Genomic DNA, 27,402 nt, shown 5'->3' on the forward strand with positions numbered 1-27,402 from the left:
TCTTATTGTCATTTTTGTCACCTAGATTTTTATTGTCATTTTACTCCTATTGTCATCTAACCGTTATTATCTAACTCTGACCGTCATCTAACTCCTCATTTTCCATCTCAGCTTGAGTGTGGAATGTGTTGCTTCCCGCTGTGAGAGAGTGAAACTTTTCCAACTAGGCGGCCACAGCATTAGGTACACCTGCTTACGCATTAAACCAGAGGTTTCTTAAAACTGTTCCCACCAAGTAGCACCTCAGAAAACACTTGGCTCTCAAGCACCACCACAATGACAAACATTAAAATACAATGGTGTAGTAGGCCTTAAGTACTCATTTAAAACAAGGCAGAGGTTTTATTTAACAAGTATATTTAATATTTTTGGCCACTGTAACATTACACACAGTTTGAAGAGTAACACTGTTTAAATATAGGAAAATAAAACACTATACTTTAATCAAGTAATTATTTTTCGTACCGCTACATGGCGCCCAAGTACCACTATTGGTACTCGCACCACAGTTTGATAATCACTGCACTAAACTGTTAAATAAACTGAAAACTATAACCACAACTAGATGCGTATAAATGCTCCAATGCTGAAGTTGAACTGAAATGCTGACCGAATGTAGTATGAATGTAAGAATAGTTTGAATGTTGGAATGGTTTGAATGTTGAAGAGTTTGAATTTCCAGGAAAACCGGAATTTGGTTTGGAACTTGGTAAAGTGTTAGTTGGATGAGTTGAATGTTTTGATGTTGGAATGGTTTGAATAGGTTGAAAAATGTGGGAATTGTGCAACTTGGAAAAATGTCCCATTCATTTCACTGGGAACTTCCTGGAAATTTGAGCATTTAGGGAAAAGCGGGATTTTTTTTTGGAAAGTGATTAGGAGCTTGAATGAGCTAAATTAGTTGGTGTTGGAATTGTTTAAATCGGTCAAGAAATGTTGAAATAGTAACAGTTTTTTCATTGAGAAATTGTATTATGGAATTCCTGGAATTTCGGGAAAACCGGGAATGTTTGTAGTTCCTAAACCAACTTATTTTGTCTCAAATCTTTTTACGGTGGAACGGTTGAGATGGGATGAAAAAAGGAAAAGGAGTAGTCAAACGAAAAAGTTTGGAGATAGGGTTAGAAAAAAAAAAATGGAATTCCTGAAAATTTGTTGAACGTAGAAACAGTTCGAATTTCCAGGATGAATTGGAATGTGTTGAAGGTGGAATGGTTTGAACGGGTTGAAGAATGTGGGAATTGTGGAAGTTTGAAAAATGGAAAATTCATTTTGAATGGGGAAAATAAAAAAATTAATTATGGGAAAACCAGAATTTTTTTTAGAATTGTTGAAGTAGAGCACACAATTCCCAAACATGCTGAATATTTTGAAGTTGGAACAGTTTGAATCAAATGAAAAATGTGGAACTTTAAAAAATGTCCCATGGATTTCAATGGGAATTTCCCCAAAATTTGGGAATTTCGGGAAATGCTTTATTTTTTTGGAACATAGTAAAAAAAAAAACTTGAATGGTCTGAATGAGTTGAAATGGTTGGTGTTGGAATTTTTCAAACCTGTTGGTAAATGTTGAAGTAGTGATATGTTGAATTGAGAAATGGGTTACGGAATTTCGGGAAAACCGGGAATTTTCCATTTCAAAAAACAACTTTGTTTTTTGTCCAAATTAAGAGGAATGTGTTGACGGTGGAACGGTTGAAGTGGGCTGAAAAATGTGGAAGGAGTAGTCTCCAGAAAAAAGGGTGGAAATAGGGCTTTGGAAAACCAAGAATTCTGAAAAATCCTGGAATTTTTTTTTTAACTTAGAAAAATTGCGGTTTGAATTTCCAGAATGGTGGAATGTGTTGAAGGTGGAATGGTTTGAATCGGTTGAAAAATGGAGAAATTGTGAAAGTATGATTAATGGCCAATTAATTCGGAATGGGAAAAATGTCCCGGAAAACCTGGAATTCTGGGAAATCTGGGATTTTTTTTTTTTAGAATTGTTGAAGTAGAGCACACAATTCCCAAAGAGGCTGATTATTTTGAAGTTGGAACAGTTTGAATTAGATGAACAATTTGGTAATTGTGGAACTTTGAAGAATCTGCCATTGATTTTTGGAAAATTGTAATAAAACTTGAATGGTCTGAATGAGTTGAAATGGTTGGTGTTGGGAATTGTTTTTAGAATTGTTGAAGTATATCACACAATTCCCAAACAGGCTGAATATTTTGATGTTGGAACAGTTTGAATCAGATGAACATTTTGGTAATTGTCGAGCTCTGAAGAATAATCACATTGATTTCTATGGGAATTTCCCCAAAATTTGGGAATTTCTGGAAAAGTGGGAATTTTTGGGAAAATTATAATAAAACTTGAGTGGTCTGAATGAGTTCAAATGGTTGGTGTTGGAATTTTTCAAATTGGTCGGTAAATGTTGAAGTAGTAATATGTTGAATTGAGAAATGGGTTACGGAATTCCTGGAATTTTGTGAAAACGGGGAATTTTCCTGTAAATAAAAACAACTTGTTTTTTGTCCTAGTTAAGAGGAATGTGTTGACGGTGGAACGGTTGAAGTGGGTTGAAAAATGTGGAAGGAGTAGTCGCCAGAAAAAAGGGTGGAAATAGGGCTTTGGAAAACCAAGAATTCTGGAAAATCCTGGAATTTTTTTTTTAACTTAGAAAAATTGTGGTTTGAATTTCCAGAATGTTGGAATGTGTTGAAGGTGGAATGGTTTGAATCGGTTGAAAAATGCGGAAATGGTGAAAGTTTGATTAATGGCCAATTAATTCTGAATGGGAAAAATGTCCCAGAAAACCTGGAATTCTGGGAAATCTGGGATTTTTTTTTTTAGAATTGTTGAAGTAGAGCACACAATTCCCAAAGAGGCTGAATATTTTGAAGTTGGATCAGTTTGAATTAGATGAACAATTTGGTAATTGTGGAACTTTGAAGAATATGCCATTGATTTCTGTGGAAATGTCCCCCAAAAATGGGAATTTCGGGAAAAGTGGGAATTTTTTGGAAAATTGTAATAAAACTTGAATGGTCTGAATGAGTTGAAATGGTTGGTGTTGGAATTTTTGAAATCGGTCGGTAAATGTTGAAGTAGTAACATGTTGAATTTAGAAATGGGTTACGGAATTCCTGGAATTTTGGGAAAACTGGGAATTTTCCAGTAAAAAAAAACTTGTTTTTTGTCCTAATTAAGTGGAATGTTTTGACGGTGGAACAGTTGAAGTGGGTTGAAAAATATGGAAGGAGTTGTCGCCAGAAAAAAGGGTGAAAATAAGGCTTTGGAAAACCAGGAATTCTGGAAAATCCTGGAATTTTTTTTTTAACTTAGAAAAATTGTGGTTTGAATTTCCAGAATGGTGGAATGTGTTGAAGGTGGAATTGTTTGAATCTGTTGAAAAATGCGGAAATGGTGAAAGTTTGATTAATGGCCAATTAATTCTGAATGGGAAAAATGTCCCGGAAAACCTGGAATTCTGGGAAATCTGGGATTTTTTTTTTTAGAATTGTTGAAGTACAGCACACAATTCCCAAAGAGGCTGAATATTTTGAAGTTGGAACAGTTTGAATTAGATGAACAATTTGGTAATTGTGGAACTTTGAAGAATATGCCATTGATTTCTGTGGAAATGTCCCCCAAAAATGGGAATTTCGGGAAAAGTGGGAATTTTTTGGAAAATTGTAATAAAACTTGAATGGTCTGAATGAGTTGAAATGGTTGGTGTTGGAATTTTTGAAATCGGTCGGTAAATGTTGAAGTAGTAACATGTTGAATTTAGAAATGGGTTACGGAATTCCTGGAATTTTGGGAAAACTGGGAATTTTCCAGTAAAAAAAAACTTGTTTTTTGTCCTAATTAAGTGGAATGTTTTGACGGTGGAACAGTTGAAGTGGGTTGAAAAATATGGAAGGAGTTGTCGCCAGAAAAAAGGGTGAAAATAAGGCTTTGGAAAACCAGGAATTCTGGAAAATCCTGGAATTTTTTTTTTAACTTAGAAAAATTGTGGTTTGAATTTCCAGAATGGTGGAATGTGTTGAAGGTGGAATTGTTTGAATCTGTTGAAAAATGCGGAAATGGTGAAAGTTTGATTAATGGCCAATTAATTCTGAATGGGAAAAATGTCCCGGAAAACCTGGAATTCTGGGAAATCTGGGATTTTTTTTTTTAGAATTGTTGAAGTAGAGCACACAATTCCCAAAGAGGCTGAATATTTTGAAGTTGGAACAGTTTGAATTAGATGAACAATTTGGTAATTGTGGAACTTTGAAGAATATGCCATTGATTTCTATGGAAATGTCCCCAAAAAATGGGAATTTCGGGAAAAGTGGGAATTTTTTGGAAAATTGTAATAAAACTTGAATGGTCTGAATGAGTTCAAATGGTTGGTGTTGGAATTTTTCAAATCGGCCGGTAAATGTTGAAGTAGTAACATGTTGAATTGAGAAATGGGTTACGGAATTCCTGGAATTTTGGGAAAACGGGGAATTGTCCTGTAAAAAAAAACTTGTTTTTTGTCCTAATTAAGAGGAATGTGTTGACGGTGGAACGGTTGAAGTGGGTTGAAAAATGTGGAAGGAGTAGTCACCATAAAAAAGGGTGGAAATAGGGCTTTGGAAAACCAAGAATTCTGGAAAATCCTGGAATTTTTTTTTAACTTAGAAAAATTGTGGTTTGAATTTCCAGAATGGTGGAATGTGTTGAAGGTGGACTGGTTTGAATCTGTTGAAAAATGCGGAAATGGTGAAAGTTTGATTAATGGCCAATTAATTCTGAATGGGAAAAATGTCCCGGAAAACCTGGAATTCTGGGAAATCTGGGATTTTTTTTTAATAATTGTTGAAGTAGAGCACACAATTCCCAAAGAGGCTGAATATTTTGAAGTTGGAACAGTTTGAATTAGATGAACAATTTGGTAATTGTGGAACTTTGAAGAATATGCCATTGATTTCTATGGAAATTTCCCCAAAAAATGTGAATTTCTGGGAAAAGTGGGAATTTTTTGGAAAATTGTAATACAACTTGAATGGTCTGAATGAGTTGAAATGGTTGGTGTTGGAATTTGGTAAATGTTGAAGTAGCAACACGTTGAATTGAGAAATGGTATTACGGAATTCCTGGAATTTCAGGAAAACTGGGAATTTTTCCAGTTCAAAAAACAACTTGTTTTTTGTCCTAATTAAGAGGAATGTGTTGACGGTGGAACGGTTGAAGTGGGTTGAAAAATGTGGAAGGAGTAGTCGCCAGAAAAAAGGGTGGAAATAGGGCTTTGGAAAACCAGGAATTCTGGAAAATCCTGTAATTTTTTTTTAAATTGGAAAAATAATAGTTAGAATTTCCAAAATGTTGGAATGTGTTGAAGGTGGAATGGTTTGAATCGGTTAAAAAATGTGGAAACGGTGGAAGTTTGAAAAATGGCCCAATTCATTTTGAATGGGAAAAATGTCCCGGGAAATCTGTGAATTTTTGGTATTCGTCAAGGGAAAGCCCGCGATTCCCGAATAGGCGGTTTGAATCAGGTGAAAAATGTGGAAGGTAGAATGCTCCAAAATGTGGAGAATAATAATAATAACACATAGATGAATTTTGGTGTAGAAAACCGCATGTGTGAATGTTTTGGAGTATTCACACAATAACATCAGCCCAGAAAAGAAGAATATGATCATTTCTAAAGATGAGCAGTTGTGTTGCACCCTTGACTGGCCTGATGTTTAACGCCAGACTGTGTAATTATCACGCTCTAATTGTGAGCATATGTGCACATGTCACCCCCCTGAAGGTGTGTCCTCTCTCATGTCCACCAACAAGGTTCTATACTGTAACTATAATCCAGGTGCTGGTATGCATGCGGAGTGGAAGTGTAATGTAAGGTAGGGGGCTTTATTGTAGCAGCTGGCTAAGCTGCTGGGCTGGTTTCCATGGTAACATGTAAAAAAAAAAAAAAAAAAAAAAAGAGAGCACTAGCAAGCCCCTACAAAGATTTTCCAGTGATGTGACCTCCTCTCACTGTAATCTTCTCTACTCTGAGCAGGAAGTACGACCTTTGCATGACACTAATAGGTAAATATCTTAAGTACAGCATACCTGAAGGAAAAAAAAAATTGTTATAATACACTCCCACCATGTCTTTTACATATCCACACTTACGATCATGTGTTTGCTAACATTTTGGAATTCAACGTGCGTGTCACTATTCTTTAAATGCATGAAAAAAACAAAGCGTAGAGAAGGTGTAGCAATGAATACACACCTGATGCGAAGAGGGAAAAAGACAGGGTGTTTTAAAAAATAAAATACCGTCACAGTTTTTTTCATAGTTTGGCCGGGGGTGCGACTTATACTCAGGAGCGACTTATGTGTGAAATTATTAACACATTAGCGTAAAATATCAAATAATATTATTTATCTCATTCACGTAAGAGACTAGACGTATAAGATTTCATGGGATTTAGCGATTAGGAGTGACAGATTGTTTGGTAAACGTATAGCATGTTCTATATGTTATAGTTATTTGAATGACTCTTACCATAATATGTTACGTTAACATACCAGGCACGTTCTCAGTTGGTTATTTATGCCTCATATAACGTACACTTATTCAGCCTGTTGTTCACTATTCTTTATTTATTTTAAATTGCCTTTCAAATGTCTATTCTTGCTGTTGGGTTTTATCAAATACATTTCCCCAAAAAATGCCGACTTATACTCCAGTGCGACTTATCTTTTTTTCCTTCTTTATTATGCATTTTCGTCCGGAGCTAATTATACTCCGAAAAATACGGTACCTAATAGGTAATATGAGTAGAGCCCCTGACATTATATACACGTTTTTTTTTTCACGGCAAAGAAATAATTATGTAGAAAATGTAATAATTGTAAAAAAAATAATAACACATACAATTAAAGATGAATATAAGGCAGAATAAGTGAAACTTTAAAGGATAAATTAGTACATTGCATCCTAAAAGTATTCCATGTTTTGTTATGTTACAGCCTTATTCCAAAATGGAGTAAATACTCAAAATTCTACAGACAATAATGTGAAAATTATTTATTTTTGCATACTGTATATACTGTTCCACTTTGCATCAGTCCATCTTAGATGAGCTCGGGCCCCAGCGAAGCCGGCGGCGTTTCTGGGTGTTGTTGATAAATGGCTTTGGCTTTGCATAGTAGAGTTTTAACTTGCACTTACAGATGTAGCGACCAACTGTAGTTACTGACAGTGGTTTTGTGAAGTGTTCCTGAGCCCATGTGGTGATATCCTTTACACACTGATGTCGTTTTTTTGATGCCGTACCGCCTGAGGGATCGAAGGTCATGGGCATTGCTGCTTACGTGCAGTGATTTCTTCAGATTCTTTTGATGATATTATATATGGGGACGGAGAGTGGCCGTGCCAGCAACCTGAGGGTTCCTGGTTCAATCCCCACCTTCAACCAACCTCGTCACGTCCATTGTGTCCTTGAGCAAGACACTTCACTCTTGCTCTTGATGGGTCGTAGTTAGGGCCTTGCATGGCAGCTCCCGCCATCGGTGTGTGAATGGGTGAATGTGGAAATAGTGTCAAAGCGCTCGAGTACCTTGAAGGTAGAAAAGCGCTATACAAGTATAACCCATTTACAATGATATTACGGACCGTAGGTGGTATTTTTTTTTTTACCCGGGCCAAGATTACTACTAATTCTTCATCTAAACAGGAATATATAAACGTTCCATCAGTCGGCATCCCAGTGGGAGCCGACATTGTACAGTAAGTAATTATTTTATTATGGTCGTAGTTTTTGTATTTCTTGTTTAGCACTTACAAATACTGCTGCATGATGCTTAGGGTTTTACTAAGCTGGATCTGTTTAGATCACAGCTTCTAAAGCTTGTAAATCCTCCTCCTTATAATCAGAAATCTACATTTCTGGATCGTCATTTGTCCCAAAGTAATCGTTGTTGGCTCACATGAAGTCTGCCATGATTAATACTTGTTATTACGTATTTTTCGGACTATAAATCGCAGTTTTTCATAGTTTGGCCGGGGGTGCAACTTATAGTCAGGAGCGACTTATGTGTGAAATTATTAACACATTAGCGTAAAATATCAAATAATATTATTTAGCTCATTCACGTAATATGTTACGTTAACATACCAGGCACGTTCTCAGTTGGTTATTTATGCCTCATATAACGTACACTTATTCAGCCTGTTGTTCACTATTCTTTATTTTAGATTGCCTTTCAAATGTCTATTCTTGGTGTTGGGTTCAAATAAATTTCCCCCAAAAATGCGACTTATACTCCAGTGCGACTTATGTTTTTTTTCCTTCTTTATTATGCATTTTCGGCCGGTACGACTTATACTCCGGAGCCATTTATAATCCGAAAAATACGGTACTGTTGAAGGAAATAGCGAAAGTAGTGACGTGTCTGAAATTAATACACCGCCGTATACTTAAAATGAGCAAAATACGTAAATATTTAAAATATAGTAATGTGCCTGTTACTACATTACATACTGTGTACACTTACAGGATGTTTTTTTTTAATTTTTTACAGTGCTTCATATAGAGCGACTCTCATTGGCTCCATTGTTACCTGACTTTTGCAAGTGTTTATTCACATAAAAAAGAAAAACGTATGTGTTCTTGTCTCAATTAAGGATTGCAAAGGATAGGCAAAATTCCCCTCAAATTGCAGTTCCCCTTGAAGCTTTTAACTTGTTCTTTGCTGCTTACAAAAGGCATGATACAACACTGGCGCCTTCTGGTGGTCCAAACTAACACTCGTCTAATTTGTCCAAAAGAAGAGGTGACTTGTGAGAGTTACCTTAAAAATGAGGAAAATTATATATTTTTATTATTTTCTTAAAGATTCTAATAAGCAGATCTTAATTAAACTACAGTATTTGTGTTGAGTATTCTTGTTGTTTTTAAAGTAAATGTGGGTTGGAATAAAGCCAGTTGCATTCAAGTACCCTTGGATTTGACAAAAGCACATTGTTAAATTGAGAATAAGGTCTAAAACAAATGTGTCACAGGTTTAAACTCATAAAATGACACTCCTCCCCTTGCAGAAGTGTTTGCGGATTCCTGTGTCCTTGAACGCATCATTAGCAGCAAAATGGTGCTTGCACATGTGAACTAGTGCCTGCTGGGACCTTTGACAACCCCTATTTGCCTCTTACAGGTCAGTTTTTTTCACATCATCTAAGATGTTTTTACTGAGGTAATATATTAACTCTAAAATAGAGCATTTGAAACATATTAAACACTGCAATGCATGGTAGCTATTCTATTAAAAATATGCTATTGAGCAGCAAAGTGAATTATACACAAGTTATTATACATTCAACCTTTTTAAAAAAATAAAATAAAAGTACATTCGAATAGTCTTTATATTTGCAATGATGTCTAAAATAGTTTGGTTTTCTTGTTGTTCATTCTTGTGTAGGAGAAAACCCAAAACCATTTAAGTTGTCACGTTGGGTAAATGGTAAATAAAAAGAGAATACAATGATTTGCAAATCCTTTTCACCTTATATTCAATTGAATAGACTGCAAAGACAAGATATTTAATGTTCACACTGAGAAATGTTATTTTTTCAAATATTAGCTCATTTGGAATTTCATGCCTGCAACATGTTTCAAAAAAGCTGGCACAAGTGGCAAAAAAGACTGAGAAAGTTAAGGAATGCTCTTCAAACACTTATTTGCAACATCCCACAGGTGAACAGGCTAATTGGGAACAGGTGGGTGCCATGATTGGGTATAAAAGCAGCTTCAGTCATTCACAAGCAAGGATGGGGCGAGGGTCACCACTTTGTCAACAAATGGCTGAGCAAATTGTCCAACAGTATAAGAACAACATTTCTCAACCCGCTATTGCAAGGAATTTAGGGATTTCACCATCTACGGTCCGTAATATCAAAAGGTTCAGAGAATCTGGAGAAATCTCTGCAGTTAAGCGATGATTTTACAGACCTTCGATTCCTCAGGCGATACTGCATCAAAAAGGGACATCAGTGTGTAAAGGATATCACCACATGGGCTCAGGAACACTTCAGAAAACCACTGTCAGTAACTACAGTTGGTCGCTACATCTGTAAGTGCAAGGTAAAACTCTATTATGCAAAGCCAAAGCTATTTATCAACAACACCCAGAAACTCCACAGGCTTCGCTGGGCCCGAGCTCATCTAAGATGGACTCATGCAAAGTGGAAAAGTGTTCTGTGGTCTGGTGAGTCCACATTTCAAATTGTTTTTTGGACACTGTGGACGTCGTGTCCTCCGGAACAAAGAGGAAAAGAACCATCCGGATTGTTCTAGGCGCAAAGTTGAAAAGCCAGCATCTGTGATGGTATGGGGGTGTATTAGTGCCCAAGACATGGGTAACTTACACATCTGTTAAGGCACCATTAATGCTGAAAGGTACATACAGGTTTTGGAGCAACATATGTTGCCATCCAAGCAGCGTTACCATGGACGCCCCTGCTTATTTCAGCAAGACAATGCCAAGCCACGTGTTTCATCAACGTGGCTTCGTAGTAAAAGAGTGCAGGTACTAGACTGGCCTGCCTGTAGTCCAGACCTGTCTCCCATTGAAAATGTGTGGTGCATTATGAAGCCTAAAATACAGCAACATAAGCTGTACATCAAGCAAGAATGGGAAAGAATTCCACCTGAGAAGCTTCAAAAATGTGTCTACTCAGTTCCCAAACGTTTCCTGAGTGTTGTTAAAAGGAAAGGCCATGTAACACAGTGGTAAAAATGCCCCTGTGTCAACTTTTTTGCACTGTTTTGCTGCCATTAAATTCTAAGTTAATGATTATTTGCACAAAAAAAAAAGTATCTCTGTTCAAACATGAAATATCTTGTCTTTGCAGTCTATTCAATTGAATATAAGTTGAAAAGGATTTGCAAATCATTGTATTCTGTTTTTATTTACCATTTACACAACGTGACAACTTCACTGCTTTTGGTTTTTGTAGTTGCTCGGCGGCCACAAGACTATCAAGGTCCCATGATGCAGCTGGTCTATGAGCCGGTGCCCACTTCAGGTACACTCTTGTGTGTGTGTCCTCTTGTCGCTGTCAGGGGCTTCTGTCACTGACCCTCAATTGACCGACCGACCCCTCTTCCCCACTTCAAAAGGCTGTGTTGCTTTCATCGTGCTTCCCCCCTCTGACGTCACCCTCGCCATGAAAGGTTCAGGAAAGGTCAGTGTGACCTTCATGTGGATGGAGAAGCCCAGTAAATATCAGCAGGTGTGAAAAGAATAAAAACACCTAGCTAATGTACGGCTGCTACAGGGTAAAGAATAATATCTGTAACGAGACATTAGAGCTGCAACGATTAATCAATTAAATCGATTAGAAAAAGCTATATCGTTTAATGAGTTTAACTAACAAAAATGGATACAATTCGGAGTGCCCCATTCTAAAAAGTATTTTACAAAAATATGACATAAAAAAAACGGAATAAAAGAGCATACATGTGAAATGTAACAAGAAAAAGTTGCAATGTTAACTCAAATAACACAAAGCTGCCGTGTTTTTTTCCCTCAAAAGATAATGACTCAAAATCGCTTTATTACCCATTGAAGGCTCCAATTACTGCAAATCAAATATTCCACTTAGAAATAATTTGAGGGGAAAATATTGTATATTTTGCCATTAAAAGCTAAGATTTGCATGACAAAAAAGGCATAAAACAAACAAAAAAAGTGTAATTGACGAATAGATCTGAAGTTGATGTTAAAAGTAAGAAAACAAATGTATGACTTATTTTTAACACTTTTATGACCGTGGCCATTTTGGATCTCTGAGCATTTTATTGGGATTTTTCATATTTAAACTATCATTGCTCACAATAATAATGCCTCAAAATCAATGTTATTAATTATTGAAGGCTCCAATTCCTACACATAAAATATTCCACTTTGAAATATTTGTTGGGGAAAATATTGCGTATTTTGTGTTTTTGCTATTAAAAGTTGAATCTGAAAAATAATTAAAGAAAAAAAATAATTAAAGAAAATAATGTATGATGTATTTTTAACACTTTTATGAGATTTGTTTTTAAACTGTCTTTGCTCAAAGAATAATAATGAATCGAAATCAATGTTATAAATTATTGACCTGTTTAAGGCTCCAATAACTTCACATCAAATATTTCATTTTGAAAAATTTACCGGGGAAAATATTGCATTGTTTTTTTTTCTCTTAGGGCATGAAAGGTTTTAATGTGTATAGGTTTTATCAAAAGTCTTTCTCCCACAAAACGTTACTTTTCAGTCACGTCCGTATCCTCTCTCCTCCTGCTCCCGGCCGCTTACTGTTAAAGACAACAGATGATTAGATTAACACGTACCACCTGTGAAATCGAATCACCTGCCAGCTGTGTCTCGCCGTCAGCACCGTGTGATGGTGCTCTGTCCTCAGCACCATGGACAGAGGCGGTGACCTTTGCTCCTGCAGGCAGCGCTGGCCACATCTTCCGCCACAGATATACACATTTAGTTGTGAAAATCGGCTGTACAGTATGTGTGTTTGGGTCCCTTTTTTTCAGGAACACTAATACCAAAAGTCACAATGTCTTGATAGAGTTCTAAAAACGTTATGACAGACCACCTCAAAAAAACGGAATGGAATTTTACAGTTTTTTACTGAATGGGACACCCAAAATGTACACTACCGTTCAAAAGTTTGGGGTCACATTGAAATGTCCTTATTTTTGAAGGAAAAGCACTGTACTTTTCAATGAAGATAACTTTAAACTATTCTTAACTTTAAAGAAATACACTCTATACATTGCTAATGTGGTAAATGACTATTCTAGCTGCAAATGTCTGGTTTTTGGTGCAATATCTACATAGGTGTATAGAGGCCCATTTCCAGAAACTATCACTCCAGTGTTCTAATGGTACAATGTGTTTGCTCATTGGCTCAGAAGGCTAATTGATGATTAGAAAACCCTTGTGCAATCATGTTCACACATCTGAAAACAGTTTAGCTCGTTACAGAAGCTACAAAACTGAACTTCCTTTGAGCAGATTGAGTTTCTGGAGCATCACATTTGTGGGGTCAATTAAACGCTCAAAATGGCCAGAAAAAGAGAACTTTCATCTGAAACTCGACAGTCTATTTATTCTTGTTCTTAGAAATGAAGGCTATTCCACAAAATTGTTTGGGTGACCTCAAACTTTTGAACGGTAGTGTACATGAAAATAAAGAGTGCAATTTACAATATTAACTATGAACAATAAAACACTGAATATTAACCAAATATGAGCTTTGCAAAGTGCAATAAACACCTACAATATGATATATTATCAAGTAAATAATTAAAAAAAAATTTTTTTTTGTCATAAAAAAATACAATCATGTGTGCTTACGGACTGTATCCCTACAGACTGTATTGATCTATATTGATATATAATGTAGGAACCAGAAATATTAATAACAGAAAGAAACAACCCTTTTGTGCGAATGAGTGTGAATGAGTGTAAATAGAGGAGGGAGGTTTTTTTGGGTTGGTGCACTAATTGTAAGTGTATCTTGTTTTTTATGTTGATTTAATAAAAAATAAAAAAAATATATATATATATATAAAAAAATTAAATTTATTTTATTGTATTTTTTTTTTTTTAAATTCTTGTGCGGCCCGTTACCAATCGATCCACGGACCGGTACCGGGCCACGGACCGGTACCGGGCCGCGGCCCGGTGGTTGGGGACCACTGACTTAAGGTATGAAAAAAAAATCTATATTATTGTATTGGGTTTGAAAAGGAAACATATCAAAATGGCCCCCGCATGCTTTGATTTTTCAGTGTGTGGCCCTTAGTGGTGAAGTTTGGACACCTATGCTAAAAAGTGCATTTCATCTGATTATTTGATGAGTTGAACAAAGAAATCAATGACTGAAATACTAAAATGAGTGCAGCCTGACAGGCCATATTTGTCATCTTCAAGCGCGTTTGCATCACTTTGACAAGCTTTTGCAGCCCAAAAAAAAAAGGCTGAAAAGTGTCAAGTCGACATGTATTTTTCGCCCACCCGATGCTTCAAGCGGAAACTTCAAACCACGGCGAGTAGGAAGGGAAGTGTGACGACTGGTTGTAAGAGTGACTACAGGAAGTTCCCAGCAGGCGCACAACATTGATACGATTGTGAACATACCTACTCTATATGAAGATCTCAGGCACAAAAAAACCATAAACACCATTTTGCAGATTTGGAGCGGAGTACCACTAAATAGTTTGCACCATTCTCTACCAGGAGGTAGAATCATATTTTCCGGCAAAAGCGACTTATTTGTCACATTTCACCGTTGAATATTCTGTCTTGCTGTCGTTCTAGATTAGTCTGTTTTTGCAAAGAAATCCTGTTTGTTAATAATAATATATAGAAAATTAAAAAAAAATGTTATAAAAAAAAAACTAACGCAGACATTTTGATGGGCCTGCTATCTGTGCCCCGGACCTCTGTCCAGGGGTCGTTGGAAGTCGCCGTACTTTTAAGATGGTGCAGAGTGTCTGAATCTGAGAGTTTTAGGTGTAACTGTACAAAATGAGCTACACAGCGAGCCTAAAACATTAGCATGCTTACATTAAAATGCTAACATTTAGCATGTGTGCAAACGTTAGCATGATAACAGTTAGCATGTTTCATATACCAAGTTATATGACTCAAAAGTGTATGGCTGCCAAAATAAAGAAAGTGTACAATTAGATGAAAAACTTAGCATGCTTAAGTTAGCTTGCTGACACATACCAAGTTATAAGACTCTGGTGTAAACTGTTGCAAAACTAGCCCATAAAGTTAGCATGCTAATGTTAGCATGCCAACAGTTAGCTTGTGTCTCATACCAAGTTATATGACTCTAAGGTTTATGGCTGGAGAATTAAAGAAAAAAGTGTAAAATTAGATGAAAAACTTAGCATGCTATCATTTGCATGCTAACAGTTAACAAATGTCATGCCAACTTATATGACTCTGGTGTAAACGGTTGCAAAACTAGCCCAAAAAGTTAGCATGCTAATGTCAGCATGTTAGCATGCTAATGTCAGCATGTTAGCATGCTAACGGTTAGCTTGTGTCTCATACCAAGTTATATGACTCTAAGGTGTATGGCTGGAGAATTAAAGAAAAAAAAGTTTAAAATTAGATGAAAAACTTTGCATGCTATCATTTAACAAATGTCATACCAACTTACATGACTCTGGTGTAAACGGTTGCAAAACTAGCCCAAAAAGATAGCATGCTAATGTTTGCATGTTAGCAAGCTAACGTTAGCATGCTAACAGTTAGCTTGTGTCTCATACCAAGTTGTATGACTCTAAGGTGTATGGCTGGAGAATTAATGAAAAAAGTGTAAAATTAGATGAAAAACTTAGCACTTTAATGTTGGCATGCTAACAGTTAACAAGTGTCACATACCAGGTTAAATGACTGTAGGGTATAACATATGTGGGGGTTCGTTGGCCTGTTCGTCTCCTATTACCGTATTTTTCGGACTATAAGTCGCTCTGGAGTATAAGCCGCACCGGCCGGAAATGCATAATAAAGAAGGAAAAAAACATACATATATAAGTCGCACTGGAGTATAAGTCGCATTTTTTTGGGGAAATTTATTTGATAAAAGCCAACACCAAGAATAGACATTTGAAAGGCAATTTAAAATAAAGAATAGTGAACAACAGGCTGAATAAGTGTACGTTATATGAGGCATAAATAACCAACTGAGAACGTGCCTGGTATGTTAACGTAACATATTATGGTAAGAGTCATTCAAATAACTATAACATATAGAACATGCTATACGTTTACCAAAAAATCGGTCACTCCTAATGGCTAAATCCCATGAAATCTTATACGTCTAGTCTCTTACGTGAATGAGCTAAATAATATTATTTGAAATTTTACGCTAATGTGTTAATCATTTCACACATAAGTCGCTCCTGAGTATAAGTCGCACCCCCGAAAAATACGGTACACATTGGCCTCCCCAGACACATTTTTTCTCTCAATGTGGCCCCCGAGTCAGAATATTTGCCCAGCTCTAAGGTACGTAAATTCAGGTTAAACGAAAGCTTTCGTAATAAATACACAAATAAACCTCCATGGTAAATGGTAAATGTGTTATGATTGTATAGCGCTTTTCTACCTTCAAGGTACTCAAAGCGCTTTGACACTATTTCCACATTCACCCATTCACACACTGCAAGGCCCTAACCACGACCCATCAGGAGCAAGGGTGAAGTGTCTCGCTCAAAGACGCAACGGACGTGACGAGGTTGGTAGAAGGTGGGGATTGAACCAGGAACCCTCAGGTTGCTGGCACGGCCACTCTCCCAACCGCGCCACGCCGTCCCCTAATTCAATTAAAAATACAATTCTTCATTTGTCCTTTCGCGTCGAACACTGAAACAACATTGCTAAATAGTATTTGTAAATTGAGACAACGTTGATATCTAGCGTTGGATCCACGTTGTCCTGCAACGTTGACGAGTCCTCCCAGCAGGTTTTTTTGTCGACATGTCGGGTTCTGCGTTGATTTGACAATCACATTTTGTAATTGGGTCCACTTCCTGGCTGCCATATGGTTACCGACATTAGACATGATTTACACCTTAACAGTCACAGCTCTCCACTTCCCTTTTACCATTGCTCTTATGAAACTCTGCAGGAAGCGCTACATTAAAACCAACAACTAAACAACTACATTAAATCATCGGGGGAAATATTACTGCATAATTTCAGTGCAGCAGGGCTGTTCAAAGTGCGGCTTGGGGGTTGGAGAATAGGCTTATTTATCGTCATTGCATATCAAGAACAACATATTTACAGAATACTTTTTGCATTGGGCCTTGGTGTGTAAAAAATAAAAAACAATGATTATTAATGAATAATTTATAAAGACGCTTGTCAGAATAATTGTATCTAAGTTATCACAAAACTTTGTGTTTCAATGAGTTCCCGGCGAGCAGACATAAGCTGTCTTTGATCCTACCAAGCAAAAAGGCTTGTAAAACGCCACTGTGTAGGATGGGAAGCAACATGAAGGTGTCGGTTTCTTTGATGTATTGTAATCCACGGGAAGATTTTGTCTTGACCCGAGATCTACAAAGCGGAGAGGAGGCAGGGCCTGACCTCACTCCAGGCACCTTTTCTTTGAACTGTTTTACGACCTTTTCTTTGAACTGTTTTGTAACCAAAGGCAGCGGCTGTTTACGACCCCCTTCCTTTAGAAACAGCTGTCGCCATGTAATCGGGGAAAGTCCAAATAAAAGAGGAGGCGTACAATCTTTCGTCAGAGCGTGGGACGACACAGTGTCTACGCGTTTCTCCTCAATTGAGCTAAATTGAATACTATCTGTTTAATTCCGGAGGCGTACAATCTTTCGTCAGAGCGTGGGACGACACAGTGTCTACGCGTTTCTCCTCAATTGAGCTAAATTGAACGCTATCTGTTTAATTCCTTGCTTCTTGTCTTGTTTAATAGATGTCATCAGTGTTTGAACCTGACAACGCTAATTAGCTTTGTCAGCTATGATACAAAGCTAAGATGTTTTGTATATACCAGGGATGTCAAACTGCTTTTCATTGAGGGCCACATGGCAGTTGTGGCTGCCATCAGAGGGCCGCTTATAACAGTGTATGAATGAATGAATGCATGAATTTGCCTCTGGATTTCATTATTAATTATATCAATTGTTTTAAGTAGACTTTACATTTACAACATTTTACTGTAAAATATAGTGTTTTTTTGTGGTAAATTGACATTGGTTTTTACAACATGATATTGTTGTTATTCTGGCAACTTAGCTGCCAGTTTTTCTACCGTAAAAACAAAATTACCGTCTTTCTATCTACAGTAATACACCGTTAAAAACTAGACTTTACAGTAACAATATAGCAGTTCAGTCAACAGAATTTTAACGCACATTTTTTTTGTGTTTTTTTTTAATTACAGTAATATGCTGTAAAGAACACCATATAATTGATTGTCATTTTTATTAATTTGATAGGTAGTTTGCTGTAAAATCATAAGTCAAGTAGATATTTAAGTATTTATTTTTATTTAGACAAAAACAGTTTGGAAAGTATGATGATATACTGTAATATTTGTTGCAATAACGGATTCTATTAAAGTTTAAAAGGCATGCAATTTCAAGCAGTGCATAAAATGTTTCTGTCAAAATGAAAAAATGTCATTACATTTAGTGAGAAAATATGAAGTACTTTATTGACATATATCATTTGCAGGTGTTTGCGTGCCAGATAAAATGATGTTGCGGGCCAGATCTAACACCTCTGGTACAGACAGTTTAGCATACTATATATTATATGTATTATATGCCAAAAAAAAAAAAAAGATTCACATTTGTTCACAATCTTCTATCTATTCCTATTTTAAATAGATTCATCCTTTTAAAAAATCTATTTAAAAAATCTATTTTTTTCAATCAATCAATCAATCAATCAATGTTTATTTATATAGCCCTAAATCACAAGTGTCTCAAAGGGCTGCACAAGCCACAACGACATCCTCGGTACAGAGCCCACATACGGGCAAAGAATACATTTTTAAAAGTACATTTTTAGCCCATTTGAGAGTTTACTATGAAGAGGAGCTTTTGTAACCCGTAATCTTTTTTGAAAAAGTTTTTTACCAAAAGATGTGTGAAAATTGTTTGAAACGAGAATCGATTCTGAATTGAATCGACACCCCATCAAAATTGTGAGTTGCTGGAAGATTTACATCCCTTGTGTAATGACCTGTACATTGGATTGTTTGTTGCATCTTTAATGTACAAAATGTATCAAAGTCCTCCATCCTTTCTTTTTTATCAACCCGGCCTTTGCTGGAAAAAGCATAAACAACCCTAATTTCTACAGTTTTTTCTTTATTTAACGAGACATTCTGAGGAAATGCGTATGCTTCCAGATTTTGGGACGAAGGCATACTTGGGTTAGATTGGTGTGGAAGAACTAGAACACATTCCAAAATCCTGTCAAAGGTCTGTTAGATTATATACAGTACAAGTCAAAAGTTTGGACACACCTTCTCATTCAATGCCTTTTCTTTATTTTCATGACTATTTACATTGTAGATTGTCACTGAAGGCATCAAAACTATGAATGAACACATGTGGAGTTATGTACTTAACAAAAAAAGGTGAAATAACTGAAAACAGGTTTTTTTCAGGTTCAAACACTGATGACATTTATTAAACAGACAAGAAGCAAGGAATCATGCAGAGACAGAGTTCAATTTGGCTCAATGAGGAGAGACATGTTTTGGGCTGTATTCTAGTTACAGATCCAAACTACGTTCTAAAAGTCCAGCCCACGTGCTTCCTCTATTTATTTGGGAGGTCCCTGGTTACATCACTGAAGCTGTCGCTGAGGGAAGGGGGGTAATCTCGACAGCTCCAGTTGGACACAATATATGATTATACAACAATGCAAATGTGCTGACAGTCGTGATATCGCCTTGTCTCTGCTCTGTCTGTGCCACGGTACTCGATGTTCGGCTTTGGCAGTCAGCAGGCCGATTCTGGAAACAAACACTGATACGAGACTGGCTTGCAATCTTTTGGATTGCCAGCTTTGCACAGACAAAGAAAAATACAATTTCAGCACAATTGATAATAACTATAGCAACAGCCCTTAAGCATAAGAGTTGTTTGATAATATATACATAATTATTCTAACAGTTGTATATTGTATTTTCTTCAAAATAGTCACCCTTTGCTCTGATTACTGCGTTGCACACTCTTGGCATTCTCTCCATGAGCTATAAGAGGTAGTCACCTGAAATGGTTTTCCAACAGTCTTGAAGCTCATGGAGAGAATGCCAAGAGTGTGCAAAGCAGTAATCAGAGCAAACGGTGGCTATTTTGAAGAAACTAGAATATAAATCATGTTTTCAGTTATTTCACCTTTTTTTGTTAAGTACATAACTCCACATGTGTTCATTCATCGTTTTAATGCCTTCAGTGACAATCTACACCAGGCCTGGGCAATTATTTTGCCTCAGGGGGCCACATTTAGAGAAAAAAAATGTGTTTGGGGGCCGGTATATCTGATTTTTAGCACTAATAGAAAACTCACAATAATTGATTGAATGCTCAAACCGTTATGACAGCGCCTTAAAAAACAGAATGGAACTTTACATATTTTTACTGAATGAGACACCCAGAATGTACATGAAAATAAAGAATGTGGGATTTGCAATATTAACTATGAACGATAAAACACTGAATATTGACAACATATGAACGTCTCGATCGACATATTTTACAATCAAGCGAAACGCAACAAAAATGCAACAAACAACGAAATATGAACGCAGAAGGTAAAAAAAAAACCCCACCTACAATCTGATATATCTGATATATCACTAAGCTTTAGAACTTTGTTGTAAAAATCTCCTTCCGCGTCTGTCCCTGACACCCACATTTCAGGCTGACGCTCTGGAAACACTCTGCTTGGTGCCTCGTCTGAGCTGCTGTGACTTAGATTACCATAGTAACTAATTAGATGACCATACTAACTAGATTACCATACTAACCAATTATATTACCATAGTAACTAATTAGATTACCATAGTAACTAGTATATCATACTATAGCGCAAATTCCAACCATTGAAATACTTTGGGTTAGGGATGTCCGATAATATCGGACTGCCGATATTATCGACCGATATATGCTTTAAAATGTGATGTCGGAAATTATTATTATATGACTTTTTAAAACGCCGCTGTGTACACGGACGTAGGGAGAAGTACAGAGCGCCAATAAACCTTAAAGGCACTGCCTTTGCGTGCCGGCCCAGTCACATAATATCTACTGCTTTTCACACAAACACAAGTGAATGCAAGGCATACTTGGTCAACAGCCATACAGGTCACACTGAGGGTGCCCGTATAAACAACTTCAACACTGTTACAAATATGCGCCACACTGTGAACCCACACCAAACAAGAATGACAAACACATTTCGGGAGAACATCCGCACCGTAACACAACATAAACACAACAGAACAAATACCCAGAACCCCTTGCAGCATTAACTCTTCCGGGACGCTACAATATACACCCCCCGCTAGCCCCCCCACCCCAAACAGAGCATGTCCCAAATTCCAAGCTGCTGTTTTGAGGCATGTTAAAAAAAAATGATGCACTTTGTGACTTCAATAATAAATATGGCAGTGCCATGTTGGCGTTTTTTTTTCCATAACTTGAGTTGATTTATTTTGGAAAACCTTGTTACATTGTTTAATGCATCCAGCGGGCCATCACAACAAAATTAGGCATAATAATGTGTTAATTCCACGACTGTATATATCAGTATCGGTTGATATCGGAATCTGTAATTAAGAGTTGGACAATATCGGATATCGGCAAAAAAGCCATTATCGGACATCTCTACTTTGTATATTTATAAACGGTTGATTTACACTACCGTTCAAAAGTTTGGGGTCACATTGAAATGTCCTTATTTTTGAAGGAAAAGCACTGTACTTTTCAATGAAGATAACTTTAAACTAGTCTTAACTTTAAAGAAATACACTCTATACATTGCTAATGTGGTAAATTACTATTCTAGCTGCAAATGTCTGGTTTTTGGTGCAATATCTACATAGGTGTATCGAGGCCCATTTCCAGCAACTATCCCTCCAGTGTTCTAATGGTACAATGTGTTTGCTCATTGGCTCAGAAGGCTAATTGATGATTAGAAAACCCTTGTGCAATCATGTTCACACATCTGAAAACAGTTTAGCTCGTTACAGAAGCTACAAAACTGACCTTCCTTTGAGCAGATTGAGTTTCTGGAGCATCACATTTGTGGGGTCAATTAAACGCTCAAAATGGCCAGAAAAAGAGAATTTTCATCTGAAACTCGACAGTCTATTCTTGTTCTTAGAAATGAAGGCTATTCCACAAAATTGTTTGGGTGACCCCAAACTTTTGAACGGTAGTGTATATAGCAGGCCTGGGCAATTATTTTGACTCGGGGGCCACATTTAGAGAAAGAAATGTGTCTGGGGGCCGGTTTATCTATTTTTAGGAACACTAATACAAAACCTCACAATAATGTCTGATTGAATGCTAAAAATGTTATGACAGACCGCCTTAAAACACGTAATGGAATTTTAAAAATTTCTATGAAAGATAAAACACTGAATATTGACAAAATATGAATGTCACACCCCCTTTCGATCGACATATTTTACAATCAAGTGAAACGCAACAAAAATGCAACAAACAGTGAAATATGAACGCAAAGGGTAAAAAATAAACCCACCTACAATCTGATACATCACTAAGCTTCAGAACTTTGTTGTGAAAATCTCCTTCCGTGTCTGTGGAAACGCTTCCCGCCCACACTGCTTGGTGCCTCGTCTGAGCTGCTGTGACGTAGATTACCATGGTAACTAATTAGATGACCATAGTAACTAATTAGATTACCATAGTAACTGGTATATCACCCAAAAGCGCAGATTCCGACCATTGAAATACTTAGTATAATTCAAGACTTACAGTCATTAGAAAACATCACTGCACATCATAATGGCAGCTACATTTTCCATCTTAAAGATCTAAAAAAATTATTTGGGAATGTCCGGCGGGCCAGATTGAAAAGCTTAATGGGCCGCATGTGGCCCCCGGGCCTTAATTTGCCCAGGTCTGGTACATAGGCTAGTAAGGTAAAGTTTTGTACCTGACAAGTTTCGGCTATCTTGCTTCTGCAGCCTTCCTCAGAGGTGTCACGTGATGTTAGTGTGACGTCATCTGTGACGTGTTATATGGATTGTTCCATCCCACCTGAAGTGGTGGGATGGCGGTGTCCCCTGGTGTGCGCCTACTTTGTATAGTTCAGGGGTCGGCAACCCGCAGCTCTAGAGCCGCATGCGGCTCTTTAGCGCCGCCCTAGTGGCTCTCTAGAGCTTTTTCAAAAATGTATGAAAAATGGAAAAAGATGAGGGGAAAAAATATATATTTTTTGTTTTAATATGGTTTCTGTAGGAGGACAAACATCACACAAACCTCCCTAATTGTTATAAAGCACACTGTTTATATTAAACATGCCTCACTGATTCGAGTATTTGGCGAGCGCCGTTTTGTCCGACTAATTTTGGCGGTCCTTGAACTCACCGCAGCTTGTTTAAATGTATAACTTTCTCCGACTTTCTAGGACGTGTTTTATGCCACTTCTTTTTCTGTCTCATTTTGTCCACCACACTGTTAACGTTGTGCGTGAAGGCACAAAGGTGAGTTTTGTTGATGTTATTGACTTGTGTGGAGTGCTATTCAGACATATTTGGTCACTGCATTAATGCTAGCTAATCGATGCTAACATGCTATTTAGGCTAGCTATATGTACATATTGCATCATTATGCCTCATTTGTAGCTATATTTGAGGTCATTTGGTTTCCTTTAAGTCATCTTAATTCAATTTATATCTCATGACACACTATCTGTATGTAATATGGCTTTTAATTTTTTGCGGCTCCAGACAGATTTGTTTTTGTATTTTTGGTCCAATATGGCTCTTTCAACATTCTGGTTGCCGACCCCTGGTATAGTTGAAGACTTACGGTCATTAGAAAACATGACTGCGCATCATAATGGCAGCTACACTTTCCTTCTTAAAGATCTAAAAAAAATGATTTGGGAATGTCTGGCGGGCCAGATTGAAAAGCTCAACGGGCCGCATGTGGCCCCCGGGCCTTAGTTTGCCCAGGTCTGGTCTACAATGTGAGTAGTCATGAAAATAAAGACAACACATCGAATGAGAAGGTGTGTCCAAACTTTTGGCCCGTGCTGTAGCTGCAAAAGAGGGAAGGACTTATATACATATGTCTTTAGCACTGTTCCTGATCTACGTTTAGGATTTCAGCTGTATTAATAGCCACCACACACACCCACACACACACATCACACACACACACACACGACTCAAATATCACATGGACTGCCACAAAGTGAAAGCCGTTGCCCTTGTCTGCTCACGGTGGAAGTTTATTTCTGTGTCGTACACAAAGAAAAGGCTGATTCTGCGCGGACAGATGGTGTTTGAAGGTCCTGCCGCCAGTTCTGATTCTCACAGACTTTAAGAGGAGCTCTCCGCCTGCTCGTGTCGGAGAGGGAAGCTGGTGTGCTGGCGGCGTCATCTCTGATGTCACACCTCCTTTCTCATCTTCCTCTCGCAGGTCCACCCCCCCGGCCCCGCCCCGCCCCCGCCCCCGCCGCAGCCCTACTCTGGCAGAGGAAAAGGTGGTTGAGGTCCTCACATCTCATCTTGGTGCTGACAGCGGCAACATGTCGCCCTTCCTGCGCATCGGCTTCTCCAACTTTGAGATCGACCCGGGCCTGGCGTACCACGAGGAGGTCCTCAACCCGTACTGTGCCGTCTACATGAAGGAGGCCGTCGATACAGGTGGGCAGTTGTTACTGTACGTCGCCTGCTTAGTTCTTCTTCATTGTCATACGTCGTTCCATGTATTTGTACACGTATTGTTAGTCTGTGAAGTATAGAAAGTACTTTATGGAGGATTTCCATCAAGTCTTGGTCTGTGCTTCGTGATCGGTTGGCACTGTTTTTATTGTTGTGGTCATAGTTTGCACGCCATTAAAGTATCTTTATATTGAAGAGGTTCATTTAGCCTACTAATGTGTATTTATAAATGGTTGATTTATATATATGAAGGCTGCAGAAGCAAGATAGCCGAAACGTGTCAGGTACAAAACTTTACCTTACTAGCCTACACCAGTGTTTTTCAACCTTTTCTGAGCCAAGGCACATTTTTTTCATTTAAAAAATTTCGAGGCACACCACGAGCAGAAAACATTAAAAAAATTAAACTCAGCAGCCAATATTGACAATAAAAAGTTATTCTCGCAATTGTTGGATATTCAAACCATAACCAACCATGCTTCACTATAGCTCTTGTCTCAAAGTAGGTGTACTGTCATGACCTGTCACATCACGCCGTGACTTATTTGGAGTTTTTTTGGTGTTTTTGTTCTTGTCTTGCGCTCCTATTTTGATGTTCATTGTCATGTCATGTACGGATGTACTTTGTGGACGCCGTCTGCGGCTCCACACGCTGTAAGTCTTTGCTGTCGTCCAGCGATCTGTCAACAACAACACATCATTTGCAGACTATAATTACTGGTTTGCAAAAAAATATTTTTTTAACACAATTAGGTGAAATTACATAATCTCCCACGGCACACCAGAAAGAGCCATCAATCTGTCAATCCTTTCCGTGTCCGGGCCAGGTAAGGTTCCTCGTGTTGCGTCAAATTAAGCCGCATCTCACGGTACACTAGTGTGCCGCGGCACAGTGGTTGAAAAACATTGGCCTACACTGTAAAGAAAAATGCTGTAAAAAAAACGGTCATCTACTGGCAGCTACGGCTGCCAAACGAAAACCATAAAATTAAAGTAAAATATTGTAAACCAAATAATGATCAAAAACATTATATTTACAGAAATTTTCATGAAACGTTTTGCGGAAAAATATCGTAATTTAACAGATTTTTACTAAATTATTAAGATCAACCACCTTTAATAAAGTGACGATGCAAACAGTTCTGCAGAAACATACCTTTATTCTACAGATATTTTCCAAATTATTACGATCAAGCACCTTTTAATGAAGTGACAATGCTGGCAGTTCCACAGAAAAATACCATTATTTTACAGATTTTTTTCTGAATTGTTAAGATCAACCACCTTTAATAAAGTGACGATGCAAACAGTTCCGCAGAAAAATAGCATTATTTTACAGATTTTTTCAGAATTGTTAAGATCAACCACCTTTAATAAAGTGACGATGCAAACAGTTCTGCAGAAAAATACCTTTATTCAATGTTTATCAATCAATGTTTATTTATATAGCCCTAAATCACAAGTGTCTCAAAGGGCTGCACAAGCCACATTGACATCCTCGGTACAGAGCCCACATACGGGCAAGGAAAAACTCACCCCAATGGGACGTCGATGTGAATGACTATGAGAAACCTTGGAGAGGACCGCAGATGTGGGTAACCCCCCTCTAGGGGAGACCAAAAGGGGGGGTTGGTGGTAGCGGAGGTGTATATTGTAGCGTCCCGGAAGAGTTAGTGCTGCAAAGGATTCTGGGTATTTGTTCTGTTGTGTTTATGTTGTGTTACGGTGCGGATGTTCTCCCGAAATGTGTTTGTCATTCTTGTTTGGTGTGGGTTCACAGTGTGGCGCATATTTGTAACAGTGTTAAAGTTTTTTTTATACTGGCACCCTCAGTGTAACCTGTATCGCTGTTGATGAAGTATGCGTTGCATTCGCTCGTGTGTGCGTACAGAAGCCGCACATATCTTGTGACTGGGTCTGAACGATGTTAGAGTGGATGAAAAGCGGACGTGACGATAGCTCGTAGAGTACGTTAAAGGTTAATTTGTTCAACCTTGGCCTGCGGCTTTGTTCAGTTTTCAATTTTGGCCCACTCTGTATTTGGGTTTGACACCCCTGTGTTAGATTGTTAGTATGGACATAGACTTTTATATAACAAGCTACATATTTAATGAAAGATAATTACTGTAATTTTACATGAATTTGAAAGTAATTTAAGAAAACAGAAAATGCTATGTATAATTAATTTGGTATTTTTCTGTGAAAAAAATAGAAATATACATAGTTTGTCATTACTGGCATATTACTTAAAATAACAGGCAGATTGTTTATTTACAGATAATGTCTTCGATTCTACATTTTTATAAACTATTTAAAAAAAATGAAAAATTACAGTAGAAATTTAGAGTAAATTAACCATAAAATTAGATTTTTTTTACAGTGTATATAAATCAACCATTTATAAATTAAAAAAAAGTATCTTTATAGGCGTAGAATTGGTCTATTCCACTGGTGTCAAACTCATGGCCCGGGGGCCAGATCTGGCCCTCCACGTCATTTTATTTGGCCCTCGAAAGCCTGGAAATAATATGCGTCATTAAAGTACTTTATATCTTCTTACTAAATGTATTAGTTTTTATCCATTTCGACAGAAAAAAAATACATGTACCGTATTTTTCGGAGTATAAGTCGCCGTTTTTTTCATAGTTTGGCCGGCGGTGCGACTTATACTCAGGAGCGACTTATGTGTGAAATTATTAACACATTAGCGTAAAATATCAAATAATGTTATTTATATCATTCACGTAAGAGACTAGACGTATAAGATTTCATGGGATTTAGCCATTAGGAGAGACAGATTGTTTGGTAAACGTATAGCATGTTCTATATGTTATAGTTATTTGAATGACTCTTACCATAATATCTTACGTTAACATACCAGGCACGTTCTCAGTTGGTTATTTATGCCTCATATAACGTACACTTATTCAGCCTGTTGTTCACT

At 37.4% G+C, this 27,402-nt stretch overlaps 1 protein-coding gene across 1 annotated transcript in view; it reads left to right on the top strand.

Annotated features, from left to right (window-relative positions):
- prkcq (protein kinase C, theta) overlaps positions 1-27,402 on the top strand; it is a 63,373-nt gene that overhangs the window by 2,335 nt on the left and 33,636 nt on the right. Inside the window, exon 2 of the mRNA XM_062066395.1 lies at positions 24,214-24,440. Within this exon, the coding sequence (XP_061922379.1) occupies positions 24,323-24,440 (118 nt within the window). The 5' untranslated portion in view covers positions 24,214-24,322. The remainder of the gene's footprint in view (positions 1-24,213; positions 24,441-27,402) is intronic.

Source organism: Entelurus aequoreus, linkage group LG12 (assembly GCF_033978785.1).
Source record: "Entelurus aequoreus isolate RoL-2023_Sb linkage group LG12, RoL_Eaeq_v1.1, whole genome shotgun sequence".
Lineage (NCBI taxonomy): Eukaryota > Metazoa > Chordata > Actinopteri > Syngnathiformes > Syngnathidae > Entelurus > Entelurus aequoreus.